General features: G+C 44.8%; 1 protein-coding gene across 5 annotated transcripts in view; it reads right to left on the bottom strand.

The window, feature by feature from the left end:
• LAMB2 (laminin subunit beta 2) overlaps positions 1-23,759 on the bottom strand; it is a 193,882-nt gene that overhangs the window by 921 nt on the left and 169,202 nt on the right. For all 5 annotated transcript variants that reach the window (XM_068252640.1, XM_068252638.1, XM_068252642.1 and 2 more), the window contains 9 exons: positions 22,712-23,084; positions 21,013-21,197; positions 20,040-20,281; positions 16,051-16,254; positions 14,530-14,674; positions 10,793-11,000; positions 7,429-7,570; positions 3,430-3,606; positions 2,284-2,443 (listed from right to left, as the gene is read on the bottom strand). In XM_068252640.1, coding sequence (XP_068108741.1) covers positions 2,284-2,443; positions 3,430-3,606; positions 7,429-7,570; positions 10,793-11,000; positions 14,530-14,674; positions 16,051-16,254; positions 20,040-20,281; positions 21,013-21,197; positions 22,712-23,084 — 1,836 coding nt within the window. The remainder of the gene's footprint in view (positions 1-2,283; positions 2,444-3,429; positions 3,607-7,428; positions 7,571-10,792; positions 11,001-14,529; positions 14,675-16,050; positions 16,255-20,039; positions 20,282-21,012; positions 21,198-22,711; positions 23,085-23,759) is intronic.

Raw genomic sequence — 23,759 nt, 5'->3', positions numbered from 1 at the left:
CTGTGCCATTGTTGCCAACTCATTCCTTTAAATACAGACGTTTATGAATTATACATGTCTTGTGGCTAGCTAGATGCAGTTTAGGCACTGATTATCTGTGAGAAGCCCCATAACCTGTATAACTTAGATGTGTCTGTATTTAAAGGGATGAGTTGGCAACCCTGTACTGTGCACAGCAGAGAAACATGATGACGTGGTAGGAAAACATGTGCGGCAGTAGAGAGTGTTGCTACATTGCCATATAGTAATTACACCATGCCCATCCATATCTGTCCCGTTCCTGTGATATCCCTTATAAGGGAGAATGCACAGTCAGTCTGGTTAGATGCTGCCACTCTGTTGCTACACTCTATGATATTATAATGTATTATTTTTTCTCTGTAAAGAAGAACTCTTAAAGGGGAACTGTAGTGAAAATAACAATGAATAAAACTGCTTATTGTTTCCAGTATTCAGTATTCCAGTAATTCATTTATAAATTATTTAGTCATATAAATAAGGATTCACACCCAGTGAGCAACTGTTATGGTAGCCAAAAATTAAAACTTGGTGTAAAAAAAAAAGTGTCCCCAAAATATATGCATACTCCTTCTCCCCCCCCCCCCCACTTCCCCTCAAGCTTGGTCTCAACACGCGTTTCTCAGTATGCAAATAGTAGAAAACTTCCTATTTCTGATAAGTTAAGGAACCCCCCTCCCCTCTCCCCCCCCCCCCCACACACCCCACCCCCCTTTGGAGAGTATGCATAGTGATATGAGCCTTAAGGTCTGTACACACGCCGGACTGCAGGCAACGACGGGTCCGTTGTCACTTCCCGCTGGGCGGGTTTTCAGCAGACAGTCTGACGTGTGTACAGTCTGTCGGCGGACTGATGCGGCTGTTTCTGAGCGATCTGCCGGGCGGATCGCTCAGAAACAGCCGTATCAGTCTGCAGACAGACTGTACACACGCCGGACTGTCGCTGAAACGCCCACCCAGCGGGAGGTGACGACGGACCTGTCGTTGCCAGCAGTCCGGCATGTGTACGGACCTTTATTGTCTAGGTGATGTTTGCTGTGGGAGGGATAGTAAGCTGTGGCAGAACCAGAATTCCTAGGTGTGTGTAAGGGGCTAAAAAGGACCAATAAGCCATCTTACTAAAATGCTATGCTAAACAGAAGTGTACCTTCTAAAAATATGAGGTATTTGAAATTATTTAGATTGGAGTGAGCAGACGATGTCTCCCACAATGCATCACTGCTGAATATGCAAATCACCCTTTGTACCCTGTAATCCCTAACCACACCTCCAGACGCACTGGAATGCAATATGTGTCAGCTCGTTAATTGTACAGAGCCACAATAATCCAACATGCACACAGACTTTTTCCGGATTGGTTGATCCTCATCAGTGCATGGCATGGATCAATGTGGCTCTATGGAGTAGGACTTATAACACCCGGAGTTACAGATTGCCCAGCAAGCTCATGGTGAACCAGAACTCCTAGGAGTGTGTAGGGGGCTAAAAGAGACCATTTGCAATTTGAGTGAGTATATGAGGTGCATATTCAGCAGTGATGCATTGTGGGACACCTTTGCTATGCAAAACAGAAGCCTTTAAAGGGAAGGTTCAGGGAGGGTGGGTAAAAAATAAAAATCAAATTCCACTTACCTGGGGCTTCCTCCAGCCCGTGGCAGGCAGGAGGTGCCCTCGCCGCCGCTCCGCAGGCTCCCGGTGGTCTCCGGTGGCGCGCCCGACCTGGCCAGGCCGGCTGCCAGGTCGGGCTCTTCTGCGCTCCAAGGCCCGGAACTTCTGCGTCCCACGCCGGCGCTCTGACGTCATTGGACGTCCTCCGGGCTCTACTGCGCATGCGCAGAACTACTGCGCCTGCGCAGTAGAGCACGGAGGACGTCCGATGACGTCAGAGCGCCGGCGTGGGACGCAGAAGTTCCGGGCCTTGGAGCGCAGAAGAGCCCGACCTGGCAGCCGGCCTGGCCAGGTCGGGCGCGCCACCGGAGACCACCGGGAGCCTGTGGAGCGGCGGCGAGGGCACCTCCTGCCTGCCACGGGCTGGAGGAAGCCCCAGGTAAGTGGAATTTGATTTTTATTTTTTGCCCACCCTCCCTGAACCTTCCCTTTAAAAAAAACAGAAGGTATTTGCGATTATTCAGGTTGAAATGAGCATATTAAGTTAGATTTGTCACCTTGCCCCCAGGTCCTCCTACATCCTGATAGCAAGGAGACAGACAAACGTACTGGTCGCAGCTGAATAGCATTAGAGGGACTTATTCTGATGCAACCTACCTTGAAGCTTCTTTAGCTGGTCCTGGGCATTGTTTAGAAGCTGCTTCGCCTGGTCTCGCAATTGGTCCGCTTTATTTTTGGCATCCTTTATATTTTTGGCTTTATGTTCAACAAAGTTCTGTACTGTCCTGTATTTGTCCCCAATGGTCCCGTCCAGTGCCTTAAAAGAACCAACAGGCCGGGTCAATGTACAAATCCGTATTAACAATGGCAATTTTAAAGCCCAACTCGCAAGGGCAGGGCTCTCTCACACTTTTGTGTGTCTTGGAATTTGTTGTATAATTTATTGATCATGCTACTTTTGCCACTATAATGACCAATTCTGTATTTTGTATATTGGCGTATATCATTGTCTGAATTATTATGTACCCCAGGTTTGTTTCTTACTTTGCACAGCACCATGGAATATGTTGGCGCTTTCTGAATCAGTGATAATGATAATCAATAATAATTATTGTGTGTAGTTGCCACGACTACAGCTATTTCAGGTGTACTCAACCTGATATTTTGCCGGTGCCAAGTCTCAAACCGAACCACTCACACGGTTTTGAGGTAACCTCCAAACAAAGAAAAGAGACGGCACTCCACTGGCTGCAATTCAAATTGCTATATTCAGGAACAAGACATTACGTGTTACGGATAAACTCTTTCATCAGATGTCAAAAAACGAGTGGAGTGCCGTCTCTAATCAATAATAATGCCTGCTCCTTGCTGCAGCTCTGCCAGGCACTATAAGCGCCGTCGCTACCAACCCCTTCAGGAGCAGAGCGGCACCACCGTTCCCCACCGAGACACCACTGCACTTCTATACTTCTATAGAGGCATTTCTGACAGGTCCAGTCAGGTGTCTGATCGATTTTCCGTTTGCTTTTCTACAGAAATGATCGGAAAATGATCAGAAACCTGACCGGACCTGCCAGAAATGATCGATGTGACCTGTTGATTTGACAGGAAATGGTGTGTACCAGCCATTACGGTCCTGCAGCAAGGATATAGCACGTGATTTGACCTTCTAGATAAGATTTGCAGTACCAAAAGGGATTGTTGCCGGGGATGTCATCAAAATGGTGAATGCAGTTTTTATGACTGAAAAGAAATTCATCCAATCAGAAAGGTCTTCTCCATTCCACACACCACACACCCTACCTTCTTTGCTTCGCTGGCTTTATCTAGTGCAGTATTGGCCGTCTCCTCCGCGCGGCTTGCTGTCAAGCTGTTGCCAGCCCGCTTCACTTTAAGAGCGTCAATCTGCTTATCCAGATCGGTCACGCGGTCCATAGCATCCTGCAAGCGGTTCTCAGCGCTGGAGGTCTCTGACTGGATCTAAGGGAATCACACATTAGAAGCATATTCTGACAAGATGCAGCCATCAGTAACAGATGTGCGGTGCAGCCATGGTAACCAATCACACGTCACTTTACAGTAGTCCTATCAGTGAAAGATGAATTCTGAGTGAGAGTGACTTGAACTTCATTTACACCTACTTTTTGCTTTACGGTAAGATGTGATGCTCCCACCGCAACGCAAAAAGCAGCAAACATATGACTCTGCGGCAGAGTGTAGCAACAGGATCATGTGCATAGCCCCGCCCAGTGACATAATGGGATTCACAGGAAGTGCGTCACTGGGATTCACTTCGGTCCGCGGTGCTTGCGGTAATGCGCTGCAGCCCTTGTGTTGGATCCAGAGATGGATTAAGATGTCATGGGGCCCTAAACAAGGTAGCAAGATTTGGGACCCCTTGTGGTCTTTTTGGTAAGGTGAAGTAAAGAGAGGTCAGAGAAGGTGGCTAGGGGGGGGGGGGGGGGGGCACCTTGATACCTACTAGGCCCCAAGCACCTGCCTAGGTTCTCTGATGGAAGATCCTGCTTGCATGATTGGATCTGATACTTCTGGCGCACCGTAACGGACTGTAACAAGTGTGAAAGTCTCTGTAGACTTTCATTGCTTTTGCCCCTTGTGGCAAATTAGGGTAATGCAACGCAGGTTTACCCAGCAAGTATAGAAGGGGCCGCCTAAAGGTGCAAATTCTGAGTTGTGGAAGTGTGTCTCTCATCCACTGCATTTTTTCATGTTTGTAAGGTATTTGAGGCAGGGGTGTGACAATAGCCCTTGCCACCCCTGCCGTCGTGGAGGGGGGGGGGGGCTAAGGCGGCTCGCTTCTGTTGGAAGATGAAGAGTGTGGCAGTGGAAGTATCTTATGCTGGGAATACGCGGCTCGATTCTGAGCCATTTAGATGGCTCGATAGATCATTTCCGACATGTCCGATCTCCCGCCCGATCGTTTTGCTGCTCGGTTCTGCATTGAGGACAATGGAAAAAATCGATCGGGCGTGGAATCGAGCGTCAAAATCGAGCCGTGTATGCCCAGCATTACATTACCTGTTTTCAGCAGAGCACACCATTCACTCTTCAGCTGCCCCATACAGTCTATCTCTTTGCGGATCCTATCCCTGTATGGAGTTAGACTGTATGGTGAGTGGCACTGGCGCACGGAAGGGGGTATTCCGGGTGTCTGGAACCCCCCCCCCCCCCGCGACCAGAAGGATGTGTGTGCGGTGCTGCAGGGGGCCTCGGTTGCTGCTGGCGGCGGGCGTAAGGCAGAGCTGCGGGGAGAGAAGACTTTCCACTTACGGTGCCTGGATCCTGCGCGGCTTCCATGTACTTCCAGTCCCGGCATCTGTTGCTATGGTAACAGCGCCCCCTGTGATGACATACCGCATGTCATCACAGGGGGAGCTCTTACCGATGCGACACGCGCCGGGACAAGCAGAAGATAGAAGCTGTGTGCAGGATGAAGGCAGGTAAGTGGAAACTCCTCTCTCCCCGCAGCTCTCCCCGCTCCCCCCCCCCCCCGCCTACCTATCTAACCTATACTGGGGCATATACCTATCTAACCTATACTGGGGCATATACCTAGCTAACCTATACTGGGGCATATACCTATCTAACCTATACTGAGGCATATACCTAGCTAATCTATACTGGGGCATATACCTATCTAACCTATACTAGGGCATATACCTAGCTAATCTATACTGGGGCATATACCTATCTAACCTATACTGGGGTATATACCTAGCTAATCTATACTGGGGCATATACCTATCTAACCTATACTGGGGGGCATATACCTATCTAACCTATACTGGGGGGCATATACCTATCTAATCTATACTGGGGGGCATATACCTAGCTAATCTATACTGGGGCATATACCTATCTAACCTATACTGGGGCATATACCTAGCTAATCTATACTGGGGCATATACCTATCTAATCTATACTGGGGGGCATATACCTATCTAACCTATACTGGGGCATATACCTATCTAACCTATACTGGGGCATATACCTAGCTAATCTATACTGGGGCATATACCTATCTAACCTATACTAGGGCATATACCTAGCTAATCTATACTGGGGCATATACCTATCTAACCTATACTGGGGTATATACCTAGCTAATCTATACTGGGGCATATACCTATCTAACCTATACTGGGGGGCATATACCTATCTAACCTATACTGGGGGGCATATACCTATCTAATCTATACTGGGGGGCATATACCTAGCTAATCTATACTGGGGCATATACCTATCTAACCTATACTGGGGCATATACCTAGCTAATCTATACTGGGGCATATACCTATCTAACCTATACTGGGGGGCATATACCTATCTAACCTATACTGGGGGGCATATACCTATCTAATCTATACTGGGGGGCATACACCTAGCTAATCTATACTGGGGCATATACCTATCTAACCTATACTGGGGCATATACCTAGCTAACCTATACTGGGGCATATACCTATCTAACCTATACTGGGGGACATATACCTATCTAATCTATACTGGGGGGCATATACCTATCTAACCTATACTGGGGGGCATATACCTATCTAACCTATACTGGGGGGCATATACCTATCTAACCTATACTGGGGGGCATATACCTATCTAACCTATACTGGGGGGCATATACCTATCTAACCTATACTGGGGCATATACCTATCTAACCTATACTGGGGCATATACCTATCTAACCTATACTGGGGGGCATATACCTATCTAACCTATACTGGGGCATATACCTATCTAACCTATACTGGGGGGCATATACCTATCTAATCTATACTGGGGGGTATATACCTATCTAATCTATACTGGGGGCATATACCTATCTAATCTATACTGGGGGGCATATACCTATCTAACCTATACTGGGGGGCATATACCTATCTAACCTATACTGGGGGGCATATACCTATCTAACCTATACTGGGGGGCATATACCTATCTAACCTATACTGGGGGGCATATACTTAGCTAATCTATACTGGGGCATATACCTATCTAACGTATACTGGGGCATATACCTAGCTAATCTATACTGGGGCATATACCTATCTAACCTATACTGGGGCATATACCTAGCTAATCTATACTGGGGGGCATATACCTATCTAACCTATACTGGGGGGCATATACCTATCTAACCTATACTGGGGGGCATATACCTATCTAACCTATACTGGGGGGCATATACCTATCTAACCTATACTGGGGGGCATATACCTAGCTAATCTATACTGGGGCATATACCTATCTAACCTATACTGGGGCATATACCTAGCTAATCTATACTGGGGCATATACCTATCTAACCTATACTGGGGGGCATATACCTATCTAACCTATACTGGGGGACATATACCTATCTAACCTATACTGGGGGGCATATACCTATCTAACCTATACTGGGGGGCATATACCTATCTAATCTATCCTGGGGGGCATATACCTATCTAACCTATACTGGGGGGCATATACCTATCTAACCTATACTGGGGGGCAACTATATGGGCTACCTATACTCGGCTGGCTACCTATACTGTGGGCACCTATACCTGTCTCCACATTGGGGCACATTTTACGCCCTCGCCCTGGGTGCAATTTAGCCTAGAAACTGCTAGTATTTGGCTCCACGCACATCATGTTTTGGCCACGTCCACATGCCGCTTTCAGGAATCCCCCCCTTGAAAATCCTGGCTTTGCCCCTGAGTGGAGGACGTGTAATGAGACTTTATTTATGACTGTCCTATAAAGTACACAGAGGGGGCCTCACCGCTGTCAGCTTGGTCTCTGTGTCTCTGATGTCATTGTTAGCACTTTCAATGGCACCCTCGGCAGCATTTTGAGCTCTCTTGGCATCTTCTAAAGCTTTCTTCACAGACTCTGCTGTGCTCTTCACGTTCTCAGCACGGTTCCTACAAAAAACAAAACAAAACATGAAATATGAGTATTATTACTAAAACCCACATGTGTTGTGGTGGTCCTATGTTCTTTGCTCTGGATCCCGGAGGTTACTCAGGGTGAGGGTTACCTTAGCTATCAGTCGGTGGTGCTGGTGCCTGGGGATGGCAGTGCTTAAAGAGGAACTGTCACAAAAATCTTAAAATTTAAAACACATACAAATAAGAAGTACATTTCTCCCAGAGTAAAATAAGCCATAAATTACTTTTCTATGTTACTGTCATCCACTGCATTTACAATAAGAAGTAGAAATCTGACATTACCGACAGATTTTGGACTAGCCCATCTTCTCATAGTAGAGTTCTCAGGGTTTTCTTTATTTTTAAAAGCACTTAGTGAATGGTAGTTGCTCCGTCCAACAGTCAAAATAGTGTACAGAGATCAGGGAGGCTGGTCAGCACCTTTGTATAAATCTTTGTCAGGAAATGTCATTATAAAGAATAAAGGTGCGTACGCACGCACTACTATAAGGAACGACGGGTCCATCTGCCCCTCCCGCTGGGTGGGCGTTCCAGCGACAGTAGAGCATGTGTACAGTCTGTCGGCAGACTAATAACACTGTTTCTGAACAATCCAGTCAGCGGTAGGGGCAGATCCGCTGAGCGGATCGTTCAGAAACAGTTATCAGTCTGCAGACAGACTGTACACACGCTCTACTGTCGCTGGAACGCCCACCCAGCGGGAGGGGCAGATGGACCCGTCGTTCCTTATAGTAGCGCGTGTGTACGCACCTTAAAAGCCATGCTGAGAATCCCCTATGGAGAGATGGACTAGCCCAAAACCTGTCGGTAATGTCAGATTTCTACTACCTACTGTGAGTGACAGCAACATGGGAGAGAAATAATGTATGGCTCATTTTACTCTCATGTGTATGTGTTTCATATTTTATGATTTTCGCGACAGTTCCTCTTTAAAGAGAACCTGAGGTGGATTTTGTTAAATCCTAATAGGACACAGAGGCTGAGGCATGTTCTTTGCACAATGACATGCCTCTGTATCCTTCTGCTGCCGCTGCTAGTCCCACCTGGGCTCTGCTGTCCCCCCTGAAAATAGTGCTAGGCTAGCGACAGTCTGCTTGTCGCTAGCCTTCCGCTTACCTGCAGCTTGTCAATTAGTGTCTCCTCAATTACATGGCTCCCCCCGCCGCTTCCCGCTGGCTTCCTCCAATCGGAAGCTAAGCCGCGACCCAGGAGTACTTCCTGGGTCTTAGGTCTCAATTGGAAGGTAGGACACAATTGCACTACGAGGCAATTCTGACTGTGTCCTACAAGGTAAAACTATTTAGCATCAAGCAGTCCATCTTGATATCAAAATATCTTGCAGGCAGAACTCAACAAAGCACATGGTCACCAAAAACTCCACGTGTGCCTGCTGTGTGCTCAATGGCTATGTGGCTTAGTGTTTAGTCATCCTGGCCCTGCTTGGTGTGTGCACAAATAAATATGGAGAAGGATACCAAACTATGTGACCTCCTGCCTGAATAGTCTACCAACTGACATTTTAGGGATGACTGCCAAACAATCCAGAATCACAATACTGAAATCCAGGGGCCATCTTTAAAAGAGGCACACATGGAGGTGGTATCTTCTGGAAAATCTGGTGATGAGAAGCTATTGTTGAGTGGGAAATCCCAGAAGTATGTCAGGCCCCTGGACACCAGGGAGCAATCTGAAATCCACATGGTAGCCAAGGTAACTTCCCCAGCAAATAGTGTAAGAACTTCCTTCAAATTCTCGGATACCCCTAAAATGTTCCAATGCACCAATCCATTTGACTTCCTTAGCTCATTTAAAAGTATTTAAAACAATACTGAAGCTACCCTGCAAAAAAATGAGGGAAAGCTCTGTATGCCATGGAGCCTTCCTGGTCCTCTCTCTCTGTGCTCTAGTTCCCCCGCTTTACCCCCATGAAAGTGAATGCGCCTTCAATAGTCCTCTTGAAGGCTTTAGAAGCACTTGCATCCCTCTCCTTACGTATCTACCTTTTTTGCAGAGTGGCTTCAATATTGCTTTAAAGAGAATCTAAAGTCTTGATTTTTACCTTATTTTTTTCTTCAGCCTTCTTCCGCATTAAATTCTAAGCTGAATCGCCGCATTCCCGGGGCAGAACCAGTTGTTTATATCCATGAAATTGACCTGCAAAATTCCACTACATTGCAGGTCGCAGATTTTGCTGCCTGGTAGAGGCAGAGCTTTGCCCAGTAGCTCTGCCTCTTACCCAGAAATATCTCCACCGATCTCCGCCTCTCCCCGCCCCTCTCAGTGAAGGAAGAGAGGGGCAAGGAGAGGCGGAGATCAGCAGAGATTGACTGGAGTAGAGGCAGAGCTACTGCGCACAGCTCTGCCCCTACAGGCAGAATGATGCGACCTGTGGAACTTTGCAGGTCAATTTCATGGCTATAAGGTTAAAAACAAGACTTCAGAGTCTTTTTAATCATTAAGATGAGCTTTTTCAGACCATTGCAAAAATCTGCCTCCCTGCGGCTAATGGACTATTTGGGCGCCCTATAGGTGCTAATGCAAATATCGGCTATTGGGCGACCAAAGCAAATTTGGGCATCTGATAAATAGCGGGCGTGTTCTGAAAATTATAAAGCTAGGAAGGGGGGTTTTAGAGTTAGGCAACAGGAAGGCGGGTTTTAGGGTTAGGCATCAAGAAGTGGGGTCTTAGGGTTAGGTGTCAGGAAGGGGGGGTCTTAGGGTAAGGCATCAGGAAGGGGGGTCTTAGGGTTAGGTGTCAGGAAGGGTAAGGCGACAGGAAGGGGGTGTTTAAAGGTTAGTCATCAGAGGGAGGAGGGTTCTTTGTGAGAGTAGGGTTAGGTTAAGCTGTACTGTAGTAAAATATTGGCAACATTTACCAATGTTTTATTATCCTCAATACCACTGTACACACTTTTTCGTTATCATTTTTGGTATTTATCATTTAGGCTTATATCGGCTTCACCCGGCGCCTATTTTTCCTTGTGCCTCTCTTTCATGCATGCCTGTCTCCCTGTTCTACAAATCAGTGGCTGAGAGGGATGACATGGCAGAGTGAGAATGTATGAGAGATTCAGTACTGAAGACACAGTAGAAGGGGGAAAGAAGGTATTTTGAAGGTAGAAATGTAGACCAGGGTGTTTGATCTTTTACTGGCCAGGAAATGCCATTGTACAGCCACAAGTATGAGTCACTCACTTGGCTCGTTTTGCTTCCTGTAGCAGCTGCTCAGCCTTTCGTACATCTTCAGCCGTGTGATCCAGAATGGAGTCTACGTTGGACAGAGCGTTCACTCTATCTTTGATCTCCTCTGCCAGGCGCTGGATCTGCTGTGGCGTTGCAGGGATGGAGAGATCTAGAACTTTGCTCGCCACCTTCTCGATGCTGTCCGGGTCGGCTCCTTCCTCTGCTCAAAATAAAGAGCACATTGTTACAGAATAGTTGCTCTATAGCTCCAAAATCTCAAGAACGCAGAACTTGAAGCAACTCATTTTTCCTCCCCTTCCACTCATATCAATATTGTCTCTGCGCCTGGGGCGGCCATCTTGCTTACTGCAAATTCTGCACCGTCGATGGTTAGAGATAGTGAATGAGATGCAAACAATTGCCAAATAATACAAATTGTATGCAGCTTGGCTAGGCCAATCATAATAATCAGGAAGTGAATATTATTGGCCCAGTTCCGAGTTGCATACAAGTTACTTTAAATTTGCAGGCAAGCTGGAGGCCAGTTTTACACTTGTTTTTTTGCGTTGCAGTGGGGATGCAATGCTCCTGCCACACCCCACCACAATGCAAAACAACTACAATCATAAGACCCTGCAGTAGAGTGCAACGACAGGGTTATATGCATATCGCTGCCACCCCACTCAGTGACGTACTTCCTGCTAGGCAGGAAGTGCATTACTGGGATTCCCGCCGGTCTGCGGACTCTGCGCATGCGCGCTGCACTGCCCTCCATTCTTTCCATTACCTGCGTCGATCATAGACTTCCATTACCCCAGACACTTTGCGTCACACACGGTGCTTGGGGTAATGCGTTGCAGGCTGTGCATCGACATTGCAGATTGCAACGCAACGCCATAAGTGTGAATGGCCACTTTCACTTGCATCACTCCTTGATAAAACGGTAACACAACGCACACTTGCAATGCAGTGTAAAAGGGCTCTCAATCATGTCATCATCATCATTATTATTATTATAATTCACGAGATGAACAGAGTTTATTTACAAATAGATTCACTGCCATGATTTATTAAAAGCTTATATGTATAACCGTGGATTGGTGTCCCATGCGCTGGGGTTGCCATGGAAATACGAGGGTCATCCGGAAAGCAACAGCCGTTTTCAATTAAGGAAACTATTTATTTTAGAAACATTGTATCTTCTGATTATTTCTCCACATATTCACCTCCTTTATTTTTACAAGGTTTTCACTCCCTTTGTTGTAGTTGCATCCCACTCGCCTATGGGAAGAAGGATTTTTATTATTAATTTTTTTGGGAGGGGGGGTTATTTTAATGCTGCTGAACAAAGTTACTGGCGTTCTGCAGTCATGTGACAAGCAGTGCAGGGAGAAAAGAGGTTAACCTGTCAGAAGCAAGTTACATTACACAGAATACCTTGTGTGGCAGATACAAGCAAGCGGCGGCTACTTTCTGGATGACCCAGGAATATGTGAGATGGACATGAATCCCTGCATCATTCACCTCCCAGTCATGTCTTTCCAAACAAAAACATACCGGGCACCTGTAAAGAGGGTTCCTGTTTCGTGAAGAGGAATAGTGCTACATGCTAGCATGCCTTTCTGGTTAAAACTGTCCTTATGCTGGGCACACACACGATACAATTTCCTGCTCGATCGATAAGTGATCGAACAGGAAGTTGCATCGTGTGTACATGTCCAAAGTGCACCCGATCGATAAAGCAACCGATTTTCTAATGATAAGTGTGCAAAATCGATCCCTTTATTGATCGAGAGCCGTTTGGACATGTTGGAAATAATCGATCTATTCCTGTAGATCGGGCAGGAAATTGCATTGTGTGTACCCAGCATTCGGATAAACTGGCTGATAACATTAGAGCAGTTTGGTTGAGAATGCTGTTTTATCTTGACTTAAAAGGAATCTGAAGTGAAAAGTATATGGAGGCTGCCATATTTATTCCCCTTCAAACATTACCAGTTACCTGGCTGTCCTGCTGGTTTATTTGGCTGCAGTAGTCTCAGAATCACACCAGAAAAAAGTATGCAGCTTAAGTTGTCAGATTTGACAAAAATATCAGAAACACCTGATCTGCTGCATTCTTGTTCAGGGTCTATGGCTAAAAGCATTAGAGGCAGAGGATCAGCAGGACTGTCAGGGAACTGGTATTGCTTAAAGCGGAACTGAAAATGAATAAAAATCATAGTGTTTCACTTACCTGGGGCTTCTGCCAGTCCCTTGCAGCCTTCCTGTCCCACGCCGGTCCTCCATGATCCTCCGTTCTCCCGTCCACAGCTAGTTTTGCTTAGGTCAACTTGTAAGTCGATGGGCCACTGCGCCTGCGCAGCCCAGCCACGTGTAGCCTTGTTTGCATTTCCGTCCGCAATAGCGTGGCCAGAGCTGCGCAGACGTAGTGGCCCGACGGCGAAACCCAAACTAGCTGGTGGCGGGAGAACAGAGGATCGTGGAGGACCGGTGCGGGACAGGAAGTCTGCAAGGGGCTGGCAGAAGCCCCAGGTAAGTGAAACTTTTTTTAACCTCAGTTCCGCATTAAAAGGAAATAAATATGGCAGCCTCCATATCATTTATGCTTCATGTTCCCCTCAAGTTCTTCTGTGAGGATAAACCAGAGAAACACTTGCAAAGATATTACCAGACCACTGCAAGAGTACTTTAAGGGCTCTTTCACAGTGCGACGTTAAAGTTGCACGTTATAAAATACTTTAACGCAGAGTGTGCGACATTCACAGTGCACACGTTGCGTTAGTGTGTAATGTGTAGCGTTATAAAAAAGTGCTGCATGCTGTGCGTTTAGCAGTGAATCTGCTGCGTTAGTTGTGTTGCATATACTCAGTAATGTTTTCTTTTTTTCCTTTTTTAAAATGTTCAGCATGCGCCGTTTTATATATGCGTTGCGTTACAGCTGCGTTGTGCGACCTTAATATTGCATCAAACGCAACGTCCTACTGTGAAAGTAGCCTATAAGTAAAGAAAGGCATCACTTTGGTACCTTATGTAAAGCAGAAGTTTGCCTTCTTAAAACAGAAAGTATTTGCGATTATTCAGGTTGGAGTGAGCTCTGAGGTGTCCCACAATGCATCACTGCTGAATATGCAAATCAGCCCTTTGTTGTCCCTGATAGCTAAACACACCTCCAGAACCGCTGGAATGCAATGATATGTCAACTGGTTAATATTACAGAGCCACAATAACACAACATGCATGCAGCACACAGACTGTTTCGGATTGGTTGATCCTCATCAGTGCATGGCATGGATTTCTAATGGGGCGTTCTGGATAAACTGAACCACGTTGAAGATGCCAACTCATGAAGGTTCACTGGATGTGTCCTTTCCCCTTGGCTTCTGTAGTGTCTGAAGGCCGTCACTACAACAAGTATGCAGCCAGTGGAGTCAGACCACCTGATTTGCAAACCTGTTCTGGGTCGATGAATCAGAAAGTCTTAAAAGCAAAGGATCATCTCAACAGCGGGACAATTAAAATGTGTTTATTTTTTTAACTTGCACCTTTCAAATTCCTCTCCATTCAGGTGTCTTTTAATAGGTTATATATTTAAAACTTTTAGTCTGTATAAAAAAAAAAAAAAAAAAAAAAAAAAAAAAAAGAAATGAACAGCACTTCAGTGAGATTACTGTTTTTGCCTCTAGGCCACCACACCTCACACATGAAGACAGCTAGGCATTAATAAAATACGTATTCTAGTCACTTACGGTTCAGGAAGTCTTTAATTTGCTGGATGAGTTGCTGCAATTCTTTATTGGATTGTTCCACTCTTCCCTTCGTCTCACTGGCTCGATCGAGAGTGGCCTGCGCCCGCTGTTTGGCTTTGTCTGCCTTTGCTTTGGCCTCTGCCACCTGTGTCATCAAGACAAGGAACTTGTCAGAAAACAGAAAATGGCTCTTACTTGAGAGACATATGTGGTTGAAAACCTCCAAAAAGCGCAAAAGAAATCCCAGGAGCCACCCACCAGGATTAGTATTTGGGGTCTAGTTCAGGGGTCAGGAACCTTTTTGTCTGAGAGAGCCATAAACACCACATATTTTAAAATGTAATTCTGTGAGCCATACAATAGTTTTCAATCTGGGACAGTAGGGCTCACGTCCCTGTTGTCATGGTGATGAGTATACAGTTGATCTGCCAGGCAGCTTTTCTTGGGTTTCAGCAACATCCCTGAGAGCCAGACAGGAGAAATACCGACTAACAGCTTGTACTGTTGGCTAGGTGACTTGGGGGTTGATTCACTTTGTCGGACGAGATCCCCGAACTTTGGTCCAAAAGGCTGCCTGTCAAGTGACAGGCAACCTATTGGGCCAATCAGACTGCAGGGATCTTGTTCTACAAAGTCACTGGGCATGACTGGGTCCAGAGTAGGACAATTGTAGCAGCCATTCATTTTGGGGCAGCGCAAATAAGTTAGTAGTGTATGCTACAGCAGTAGCTTGCACTACTTTGAAAATTGTATTTGCGCTGCCACACAGCTTAGTGAATCACCCCCTACTGACTTGTCTGAGCCAGATGTAGCCAACAAAAGAGCCACATCTGGCTCCTGAGCGATAGGTTCCCTACCCCTGGTCTAGTTCATTAGGAATGAAGAAGACTGATTACACTCACAAACCCAAGTCACCTGGCAAGGAAAGCTTTTTTTGTGCAGGTGGAAAATTTTTACTTTCTCTCCTCGAGTGTCTTGTCCCAGACTGCGTTTTGCTGTTGCAGTTACTGTATTGTATTCCCTGTCAATCCCCTTCCCTGGTCATTCTCTCCCCTCTCCATCAACTTGATCCTAAATAGGGATGAGTGAGAACATTCTTGTAAAAATCGAGAATGTCCTGCAGTGTGCGGGAGGTGAGAGCGAGGTATGCGGGGGTTAACTCACCTACCCCCACCTGCATTCCGATGTGTTTTATGCTGCACTCCATCTTCTTACGTTTACGCCATCTAAGCCAGAACTTCCACTCTGAAGGTGTAAGTGGAGGGGGAGAACCTGTAGACCACAGGTAGTTGGGGTGGGGGGCTTTGCTATGGGGCCCAGTGAGTTCTAGTAACGCCCCTGCTCTGTATGCCCTGGGATGACTGTGAGCCCATTATGATGATCAAAATGTAAAAATAGTAAGACGATGGGTCTGGGTCACTAAGGGGCCAGAACCGTCCGGTGCTGAAAGGGTTATGAATGGTCACCACTGTTATTTCCTAAGCAGATATGATGTCAAAGTGTTCTCAGCAGGTTTCATACCTTTTGGAACAGGACATCCACTTCTCCCAGAGCTTTCTGCAGCTCCTCCTCGGCATGTTTGGCGCGGTCCAGTGCGTTGTCAGCAGTTGCCACAGCACCATTACAGTTCAGACCTCCACAGTGCCTCTTCCCTTCATCATCTCTGCATCCGGCACCCCCACAGGGACTTTCCAAACATGGAACATCTCCAGGAGCTCCGCAGACCTGCAGGATATAGAGTCCATCACTGGGCTTATTGCATCATTTGTAAAGGACTTCTACTATCAGAGACACATGGTAACTGTTACATTAATGTAAAACCAGAACCACCAAGTTATCCAAAAGTAATCTGCAGCCCTCTACTCTTCAAACAGCCTTTCTCAACCTTTTTAACCTGAAGGAACCCTGCAGATAATTCTTGGATCTCAAGGAACCCCTGGAAATATTTTTTGGATCTCGAGAAACCCCTGCATTTATTTTGCAGGAGGCATGGACTTTAAAATTAGGCGTGGCTGTTTATTTCACTACCCCCCCTCCCCCCCATTACAATGTCTCCTTATTCTAGTGCTTTTTATTAATGTGCTTATAATTATTGTGACCCCAAATTTAGTGCTCCTTTTTACACTATCCCCTATTTTAGTGTGCTCCAGGTTCTCCACATGTGGTGCGCATACCCCAGGGGGTATTTCTGATGGTTCCAGGGGGTACTCAGACTTGACATAATTAACCAAGTATAACAAATTTAGAGCTTTAGAAAATGATAAATCCTATATAAACAACACAAAATTAGTATTGTAGCTAGTTAAAAGCAATAGTAAATGCTTGGAAATTGTTTAGATCCAATCATTATGTACTATGATTAAATATATATTTGTCAAGGGGTACTTGAGATAATGTTTACTATGGCAGGGGGTACTTGGTGAGTACAGGGTTTTAAAGGGGGTACATACCAATAAAATGTTGAGAAACACTGTATCATATTTCCCCTACGATTTGGGGGGGGGGGGGGGGGGAATGCCAAGGAACCCCTGCAGAGTACTCAAGGAACCCTGAGGTTCCCTGGTTGAGAAAACCTGCTTCATACCGACTGTGAATTTGCATGTTCTTTCCAGCAGGTGTCCATTAAGCAAATCCAGGCTCACTGTGCAACTTACAGACAGCTGCTTCTGGCTATGCATTTTTCTCCTAAGTTTTCTCCTAGGTGATATATTTAACAACTTGCAATAATATAGATTTCAAGCCACAAGCAAGCAAGGAAATACTCAGAATAGTTTTAACAGTACTTTTTCATCTATGTTTTGGTACCTTTTCAATTGCAGAGTGCTGAACAGATAGTTCAATTGCAGAGTGCTGAAGAGATAGAGGAGATTAAAAATGATCTCCTAGGAGATAAGGAGAAAAGGTGAATTTCACATGGGTCCTTATCAATGTCTGGGAACTGGAAGATAGGTGGGTGGGCATAGTATGTTGTTGATGGTTAAAGTTATGGATGGTATGTAAGACAGGCTAGGAGGCATAAAATGTGGGTGGGTATGTGCATATTCTTGTGACCTTTTGTTGTACCATTTCTATGTAAGCAAGACTTAAAGAGACACTGAAGCGAAAAAAAAATTATGATATTATGATTTGTATGTGTAGCACAGCTAAGAAATAAAACATTAAGATCAGATACATCAGTCTAATTGTTTCCAGTACAGGAAGAGTTAAGAAACTCCAGTTGTTATCTCTATGCAAAAAAGTCGTGCAGAGGGCTGTCTTCTGACTTTTGTATTATCTCAACTCTAAGTGAACAGTTTTCTTTTTATCTGCCAGAGGAGAGGTCATTAGTTCACAGACTGCTCTGAAAGAATCATTTTGAATGCAGTGTTGTGTAATCTGCACATATTAGAGAATGATGCAATGTTAGAAAACACACTATATACCGGAAAATAAAAATATGAGAATATTTTCTTTGCTGCTAATCTTCTAGTAATTATTCATAGTACACAACCAATTCATTATATCATATATTTTTTTTCGCTTCAGTGTCTCTTTAAGGTGCTCCCATGATGCATTTTTCTTCATCCTTATTTTCCTGTGATGCCTGACTTTTTCTGTGTCTAACAATCTTTTCCGCTATTTGGCACCGTGCGTATATTTGCTTAATTCTCTTGTGACACGTGGCGACCCCGACCATCGTGGTGAATCAGATCCCGTTGTGTGTTCCCACGATAGAAGATGGATCAAGGAACGCTCGTACATTGTATAATGTCGCCGTAGGAAAGACCTATATGGGTTTGTTTCAGTAGACCTGATCTGTATCTGCAGCTTACAACAAACTTTAAACCTGCTTGTATCTACAATCCAAATCGACGTGCATGATCTGTACCTGTAACCTCATAAAACCTACATTTCCTGGAAGAGACTTCTCCATAGTCATGTCATGGAGAGATACATGTTCAGGGAATATGCCAAAGACTGTGTTTGATTTACAAGGGGCTGCTAAAAATTGCCGACAAATTACTAAAATATGGTATCGTTAGAGACTGCTCCTTTTCTACAAAAGCACAAGACTAGACCCATTCCTGAGCCAGCCTGCTGCAGTAATCTACCACAAGCCCACAGGTTGTCAGAGTACTACAGGGTGGGCCATTTATATGGATACACCTTAATAAAATGGGAATGGTTGGTGATATTAACTTCCTGTTTGTGGCACATTAGTATACAGTATGTGAGAGGGGAAACTTTTCAAGATGGGTGGTCAGCATGGCGGCCATTTTGAAGTCGGCCATGTGCTTCCCATTGTGTTAGATTCTCAATGCAACCCTCTTCTCCCACTCTTCACACACTGATAGCAACACCGCAGGAGAAATGCTAGCACAGGCTTCCAGTATCCGTAGTTTCAGGTGCTGCACATCTCATACCCTCTTCCTATTGTAAAAACAATGGTGTGGTATATGGGGTACAAAGATAGTGGGGCCAATCTTCATCAATAGAAACCTCAAGGCCACTGGATATGCGAAATTGCTACATGATGATGTGTTTCCCTCTTTATGCACTGAAGCTGGCACGTTTCCTGAGTTTCCCAGCAAGATGGTGCACCACCACATTATGGGTGTCAGGTCCGAGCATTCTTAGATGAACAGTTTCCTGGAAAGTGGATTGGTCATTGTGTGCCAGTTGAATGGCCCCCAAGGTCTCCCGATCTGACCACCTTAGACTTTTATCTTTGGGGTCATCGGAAAGCAATTATCTATGCTGTGAAGATACGAGATGTGCAGCACCTGGAACTACGGATACTGGAAGCCTGTGCTAGCATTTCTCCTGCGGTGTTACTATCTATGTGTGAAGAGTGGGAGAAGAGGGTTGCATTGACAATGCAACACAATGGGCAGCAAATTGAACACATTGTATAAGTGGTCAGAAACTTGTAAATAACTCATGAAAGAATAAAGTTATGTTAAAACAAAGCACACCATTGTTTTTCTTGTGAAATTCCTAATAAGTTTGATGTGTCACATGACCCTCATCCTATTGAAAAGACAAAAGTTGGATTCAAAATGGCCGACTTCAAAATGGCCGCCATGGTCACCACCCATCTTGAAAAGTTTTCCCCCTCACATATACTAATGTGCCACAAACAGGAAGTTAATATCACCAACCATTCTCATTTTATTAAGGTGTATCCATATAAATGGCCCACCCTGTACAACTTGCCAATAGCATTTGGGGATGACCTCTTTTTCTCAGGAACCCTTTAGGTGGACTTAGTTTACTGAAAAGTTCAGAGATAATTGTAGATACGAATTTCCATGAGCAGTACTAATTTCAATTTGTACAGGCATGACGGCTTCTAAAGATTCTCATGTTTTGAACGGTTACAAAATTGCAGTAGAAGAAATACTAAATCCAGAAGAATCTTAGAAGGGAGCAGATTAAGATCCAGCTGAGAAGACCAGCTGAGGGATTGCCAGGAGTTTGGTAAGTGCACAAATTGGCACCTGGACAGCAATGAAGCATTTCAAACAAACCTTTTCATTAATATTCTTCAGGTCCAATGTGCTTGTTTTAACGGTCAGATCGTTGAGCGCCCTGCGGTTTGCCGCGTTCTTACGGTTGAAGTCATCTCGGTTTCGTGCCACGAGCTGGTCAGTTTTCTGGCGGGTCTTAGCGGAGTCACTGACAGGACTGGGGACGTTAATTGCTGAAGCATTAGCCAGCTGTTCAGCCTGTTTAGACTGAGTGTAGGACTGGTGGATGCTGTCGTACGCACCTGTAAAAAACAAGAGAGAAAGGGGGGCTTTCTTGAACAAATAATATCTCTGGGCATTTGGGAAATGTATTGTAATACGCAGATAACAACGTATAGTTCTGTCTGACTCAATGCGCATGATTCACAAAGCTTTACATACAAATACAATTTTTTAAATATCTGTTCAATTTAAGAATTGCAATACATTTTTCTGACCAATGTACCACACACTTATGTAAAATTTTTCCCCAATTGTGACAAAAATGATTGGAAACTCTGACATAATTGCTAGGGTGTGTACGGTATATTAGTTGACAATCTAACACACCCCATACAATCTTTAGAAAGATTGAAGAAAAATATCTGGCATTCCGGATCGATAAAAACCAAAGAAAACGGGAAATCCGATCAGATTTTTCAGTCGATTGAAAAAAAAAAAAGCTTTTGATTTTTTCGGGAGATCCGATCGTTTATTGAATTGCCATAAAATCGGATCATTTAAGTGTATCGTATGTGGCCACCTTTATGGTGGCCATACATGGTACAAATTTTTTCATCCAATATTAACATTTCTATGTAATATAAGGGAACTGCCTAATTTATCCTTTCAGTATATTCACTTAATTTACCCTTATACTACATAGAAATGGTAAGATTGGATGAAAAATTTGTACCATGTATGGGCACCATTAGATAGACTTCTGGCAATTCTAAAACCTTATTATTTAACGAGGTAGAAGGACTGTCCATACCTAGAAAGTTGGAGTTCTTCAGGACGTCCAGCTGATGAGCCCTCTCCTTGGCCGTCATGTTCAAGCTGCGAGCTTCTCTCTCCAGCTCAGCGAGGTCGTGGTTGGCATCAAAGTTCTCATCTTGAACGTTGGTGAGCTCTGTCTCCAGCTGGGTCAAGGCCTCTGTGGACTCATTGATTCTATTCCTAATTAAAAAAAAAAGTGCTTCCAGTTAATCACTAGATTAAACTCTGATGATACATCAGACAGAACATTTATATTGCGCTTTTTTCCTGGAGGACCCAAAGCGCCAGAGCTGCAGCCACTAGGGCGTGCTCTGTAGGCAGTAGCAGTGTTAGGGAGTCTTGCCCAAGATCTCCTTACTGAATAGGTGCTGGCTTACCGAACATTGCAACATCAGCAGTAGTGTAGAGTACATCTTGGAGAGTAACAAGCCAGGAAGAGAATCTTGTTTTGTTACAGCAAAATGTCCAAAAAGAGTCTTGAAACTACATAAAGTCTTACCTAAAACAAAAATCCTTGCACACCTCACACATAATGGCCAAACCACTCAGGGGCATAACTAGATAATTAGAATGTATGTGGGCCCCTGCAAAAAATACAGCATGCCCCCTCCTCCCCGAGTTCATAGGCCCCTCAACCTATATACACAAAAACATCTCCTGCCACCTCCTCCCGCAATGCAGACTAGTGCAGGGACGGGGCAAAATACTTACCTGCTCCAGAGCTGTGGGACTCCTCCATGCTTCACAGCCACAAACTCTCTGCTGCCATCCTCTGGCTCCTGATCACATGACTCGCATTGGTCATGTGACTAGAGGCCGGGAAATGGCAGCAGATAGTGGTTGGACCAAAATAAATGCATCTGAGTCTTAAGTCTTTCCATACTATGACTAGCGCAGAATGCAATCCATTATTTAAAATGGGGTTTAAAGGGAACCCAAGGTGAGTGACACATGGAGACTGCCATATTTACTACCTTTTAAACAATACCATTTGCCTGGCAGCCCTGCTGATATTTAAGGTCAGTAGTGTCTGAATCACACACCTGAAACAAGCATGCAGCTAATCTTGTCATATATTTATCAGAGACATCTGATCTGCTGCATGGATCTAAAGCTAAAAGTATTGGAGGCAGAGGATCAGCAGGACAGCCAGGCAATATGCATTGAAATAAATATGTCTCTCCCCTTAGGTTCCCTTTAAATGAAAATTAGAGTCTACAAACAGAAAGCAAGTGTAATATGGCATTGAAAAGGATAAGGCGGGTGAGGATAAAATCGGCAACAAAAATCAAAGAAATCAACAAAAAATATAAGTTTGCAAGGAGTTTGTATGTTCTTCCCGTGTCTGTGTGGGTTTCCTCCGGGCAGTCAAGTTTCCTCCCACATCCCCAAATACAAACACAGATAAGGTAATTGGCTTCCCCCTAAACTTGGCCCTAGACTACTATACATACACGACTACACTATAAATACAAAATTGGCCCTAAACTAAGATACATACATACAGTACATAGACATAGATATGACTATGGTAGGGATTAGATTGAGAGTCTCTCCGAGGGACATTTAAGTGACAACACAATATATATACTCTGTACAGTGCTACAGAAGATGTCAGCGCTATATAAATCCTTATTATTATTAATAATAATAATAAAAATACTTTGCATATAACTCCATGAATATTTGCTAACCGAAGGTCATCCATGATTTTCATCAGATTGGTCACAGACTCCACGGTGGCACTGCGGGATTTGACAATCTTGCGGGCTTTGGCAAGTTTCTCCTCAATGTCCTGGAAGTTCTTCTTATAGGCACCGGCCACTCCGGTCAGATGGATGTCTTTGCCGCGGCGCACCAAGTCACGGGTGCGGCTGGCCAAGTCCTGAACGATGCGGTCCCAGTCTCCAAAGCACTGGTGGCAAGGCTGGCAGTCGGGGAACTGTCCAGAGAAGCCTCGTGCACACTGATCGCAGCGGACACCCGATACTCCCATCCGACAAGTGCAGTGACCGCTGACCCGATGGCACTGCGGAGACTGAATGCCACGGCGGTCACAGTCGCAAGCTGCCAATCAGGAAACAGCCACTTAGAACAATCAATAATTCTCTGTGTTTCTCAACATTTTATTGGTATGTGCTCCTTATAAAACCCTGTATTCACCAAGTACCCCCTAGCATAGAAAACATGATCACAAATACCCCTTGACAAATATATATTTAATTGTAGTACCTGATAATTGGTACTAACCAATTTTCAAGCATTTACTATTGCTTTTAATTAGCTAAAATACCAATCTGGTGTTGTTTATATAGGATTTATAATTTTCTAAAACTCTAAATTTGTTATTCTTGGTTAAGTATATCAAGCCTGAGTACCCCCTGGCTGGAACCATCAGAAGTACCCCCTGGGGTACGCGTACCACACGTTGAGAACCTAGATGATAGATAATTCAACTATTAAAACAATTATAGAATTTGTGGACTATTTTATCTGCTTTCCGAAGCCACCTTGTCGGGCTATAAAGGTGCCCATACATCTAGTAATTTTGGCAGCCAATCGACCAAGAGACAGATCTCTCTTAGGCCCGGTGCACACCAAAACGTTCCGCAAAATGCTAGCAGATTTTTAAACGCTTTTTTTTTTATGAGGCGTTTTGCTAGCGTTTTGCGGATTGCTGCTGCGGATTTCAGTGTAGCATATTTCATATATTGTTACAGTAACTGAACAGCTTCTGTAACA

The sequence above is a fragment of the Hyperolius riggenbachi genome, chromosome 9 (genome assembly GCF_040937935.1).
Source record: "Hyperolius riggenbachi isolate aHypRig1 chromosome 9, aHypRig1.pri, whole genome shotgun sequence".
In the NCBI taxonomy this organism is placed as follows: domain Eukaryota; kingdom Metazoa; phylum Chordata; class Amphibia; order Anura; family Hyperoliidae; genus Hyperolius; species Hyperolius riggenbachi.
Note: the sequence above shows the minus strand (reverse complement) of the source record. Positions and strands in the feature narration are given on the sequence as shown.